Source organism: Lolium rigidum, chromosome 5, assembly GCF_022539505.1.
Source record: "Lolium rigidum isolate FL_2022 chromosome 5, APGP_CSIRO_Lrig_0.1, whole genome shotgun sequence".
NCBI classification, from domain to species: domain Eukaryota; kingdom Viridiplantae; phylum Streptophyta; class Magnoliopsida; order Poales; family Poaceae; genus Lolium; species Lolium rigidum.
In genome coordinates, this window is record NC_061512.1 from 256982712 (window position 1) to 256986624 (window position 3913).

Consider the following 3913-nt stretch of genomic DNA (forward strand, 5'->3'; position numbering starts at 1 on the left):
ACCAACCCATCTACTCTTTTGTTACCATCTTCTTTCTTTCTTTTTCTGTACACAAAGGTGGTCCTTTTTGTTTTTTAAGGGAACAACTGAACCTACTTATCAACCCTCCCTTGCACTCTTCATCAATAGGTGGCTCAATGTTTTACCAACCCATCTACTCTCTTGTTACCTCCTTATTTTTTTCTTTTTATGTACACAAAGGTGGTCCTTTTTGTTTTTTAAGGGAACAAGGGAACCTACTTATCAACCTCCCATGCACTCTTTCATCAATAGATGACTCAATGTTTTACCAACCCATCTACTCTTTTGTTACCTCCTTTTTTTCTTTTTACGTACACAAAGGTGGTCCTTTTTGTTTCTTAAGGGAACAAGGGAACCTACTTATCAACCATCCCATGCACTCTTCATCAACAGGTGACTCAATGTTTTATCAACCCATCTACTATCTTGTTAACATCTTCTTTCTTTCTTTTTGTTTTTTAAGGGAACAAGGGAAACAATAATTATCAACCCTCGTATTCACTATTCATCAACACATAAGTGCGTATGTTACCTACACATTTCCATTTTTTTTCTATATGAAATTTCGTTCTTTTGGTTTTTTAAGGTAACAAGGGAACGGGCACCTACTTATCAACCATCCCATGAACTCTTCATCAACACGTTAGTCCATATGTTACCAATACTCCCATTCAGTCTTTATCAACATGTATATCGAAGCTTAACCAACACCTACATTATTATGTTACCAAGAAGGGAATTGCGGAAGAAGGGAATTGTCATGTTGCAAGTCGTAGTTCATTTCATTTGCAAGTGGATTATGCTTGCTCCCTCCCTTTTTAACCCTAAAATTTCACTAGCCCAAAAAGAGAATAAGGGAATAGTTAATATATTACTACGTGAACATGTAAAGGGAATTGCGCACGTGCAGCAAGCAAAATAACGTACGACAACCCAACTTGTGTCACGAGCGGAAAGGGAATTGCGGAAGAAGGCAAATCAATTAAGGCACGTAACCTGTGTGGTCCACAATTACCACGAAAGGAAAACGCGGTGTTATTCCCAAATTGGGTTGTCCGAAACCGATCGCTCGATTTAATACTGGCGCGCGAGCGCCAGCTAGGGCCGCCCGTGCGCGATGATGTGCAACGGATGGATTGGCTTGAGCAAGCAAGTATATCTTTGGGAGGGAAGAAAGATTTGCGATCGAGCTAAGTATTAAGACCCGACTGATTCCCATAAATTTGCTTGAAATGAATCAACCACCCGTATGAAATTGTAAAAATGTAAGATCGAAGGAACTCCGCAGAGATTTTGACACTGTCGCCATCCTCGTCCATTGGAGGATCTGGAAGGAACATAACTCTCTCATTTTTCAGCAGGAGTTTGCCGAAGTGAATCACAACTTCAAAAAGATTGTCGAGGAAATCCAAGCCGTCCTGCTCAGGACGTGGGTGTTAGCTGTAGGTTTACAGTTCTCACTTGGGGCCAACCTCGAGCCCTTGCACAACTCCTTGTACCTTTTCCTTTCCATCTTAATAAATGTTCGGCCGATGGCCCTTTGAAAAAAAAATGTAAGGTCGAGGCTAGTATTTGATGCAGTATAAAACATTCATATTGAGATTTCACACACATGTCGTATTACATCTTGAGAACTGAGTACTAACTTAGTGGCAAGGCTAGCGAGTGCGCAGCTAGCCTATCTGGGTTTGAATCCTCATGTCGCGCTAATTTCGCAGGGAGGGGGTGAACTTTAAACCGGGTTATTATCCTAGCGTCCATCCGCGGGGAAAGTCTCATCCTACCTAACAACGTATAGCTAAGGGAGGGATCATTCCCCCGTTGGTCAACGTTTTGTAGTATTACATCTTGAACTACATGCATTTTTTTTTCATATTCCTTTGAAATGCTCTTTGCAAGTTATTGAAAAAATGAGCTCCCTGTAGCTTGAGCTCACAAACATAAACTATTCTTCTACAATTGTTTCTGCACCAGAGCCACTGGATTTGCTGTTGCGGTCAGCTCCCTCAACTTGCTTCTTCCGGTCAAAATATGAACTCCAGCAGTCAGACATATAAAGGAAAGCTAAGATAGTTGCTCCTTTACGCAAGAGAGAATTGATTAAATATTCTCGAGAATACCGGCGCCTGCATGAGATCAGATGAGATCAGTTAAAAAATTATATGCTTATAAGAAGCAAAGAAAATTCATCAATCGCGCTCTCATCACCAAGTAAAACAATTAGACGACTTTGTTATACTATTTGATCCTATCAGGTATAGCACAATTATAATTATAAGATATATTCCGAAATGAATTTAAAAATATATGCGGATGGACGGTGTACTAATACATATGACCAAAGTGATAAGAAATAACACATCAGTAGAGGAATATGGGATGCTTGGGTATGGATATAGTTAAGATTTTACCATTCAGGGTTAACAGCTCTGCGATCAACATGTGTGGCAAGACGCTGGAGAAGCCGCCTGTCTCGCATTCTCATTATGTAAGGAAAATCATTATTCATCTGTATCTCAGTGAGCAGATCGAAGAGTTCCTTTTTCTTCTGATGAGCAATCCTTATAAGGATATCCCCTGAAACAGAAGGATGCTGGCCAATGAAGGGCACTGAGGTTAGCAACTTGCAGATCTATGAATGAGTGAAAATGCAACCCTACGAAAGCATGTTTAATTCCCTATGATAGGCTGGTTTCTGAAGTGAAGAAATAACAACAGTTCCATGAGTCTGTACAATAAAATAGGAATAAAATACTGTGGTTATGCAGAGGAGTCAGTTTTTCGATTCGATGGCTAGTATACGTCCCTAATCGAAACATAACAATAAACCGATAGGGCGTAGTACCTCGGTGTTGATTCTATGTCCCTTGGTAGCAGAAACCTCGGAGGAGGTGAACCGGCGTAGAGCATAGGCGGGCGAGCCGCCGCGGTTGAGCACCGCTTGTTCATTCGCAACGGCCGACCTAAGAATCGCCTGCGATTGCTGGCCAGTGAACCTCCTCGCTGCGAATCGAACCGCCGCCATGGCCATCTTGAACTTCAGCGGGGAATCGAAATTTGATGTGTTCTATGCGAGGTTGGCTCGTTCTCGTGTTCCGTCGGATCTGGGCGTTCCGTCCTCTTCTTTTTATTATGGGGGACTCGCGTCTATCTCCGATTTATGTCAAGGCTGGAACTTGAAGCAGCAATCCGAATTCGACAGGATTTGTTCCAGCCCAATTTTCAACTCGACAAAACACCTGAAGCCTGGCTTGCCGCTTGGATTCGGCGGACCTACGCTTAGGCCTACTGGGCCGTGGCCTGCCCAGATTTTTAACGAAAAACTTGTCTATAGCTGCTAATCCAATAGCAATGGCAGACATGGGCTGGGGAGTGATGTTTTAGAACATGGGTGTATATGCTCCCTATATTTTGAAATGCATCTTATGTACATTTTAAATTTCAAAAAAAATAAAACAAAAAATTTGTACGTACATCTCCACGTGTTACGCGCTCACAAAGTCGTTTCATAAAAAATCGACTTATCATGTGACGTGTGTAAAAAAGACAAAATTCAGTGCTAAAAATAATGCTTTTCACAAGATAAAGTTTCTCCTTTTTACATAGACCACAAAAAATATTGGTTTTTCGTGAAACTTAGCGAATGCACATACATTATAGAGATGTACATGTCGAATTTTTTATCCAATTTTTTTGACATTTCCTAATATGTTTTTTTGGTAGAGGGAGCATACGCACCCGGGAGTCGAATTGAATTTCCGGACATGGGCGTGCCTATATAGGCTAAACCTATATGCCGATCAGGTCTTTTTTTATAGAAGAAAGTGCTGCGATCTATTAATCCACCGAAACATCCGATACAAGAGTGGTAACAATACCAGCCGGTGGTACA

At 41.3% G+C, this 3913-nt stretch overlaps 1 protein-coding gene across 1 annotated transcript; it reads right to left on the reverse strand.

Moving 5' to 3' along the window:
* Nucleotides 1-1678: 1678 nt before the first annotated feature.
* On the reverse strand, nucleotides 1679-3129 carry LOC124651255. Its single transcript, XM_047190367.1, has 3 exons — nucleotides 2867-3129; nucleotides 2433-2614; nucleotides 1679-2147 (listed from the first exon to the last, which is right to left on the reverse strand). The coding sequence occupies exons 1-3, from the start codon at nucleotides 3050-3052 to the stop codon at nucleotides 1967-1969; spliced, it is 549 nt and encodes a 182-aa protein (XP_047046323.1). The 5' UTR covers nucleotides 3053-3129; the 3' UTR covers nucleotides 1679-1966.
* Between the last annotated feature and the right edge of the window lie 784 nt (nucleotides 3130-3913).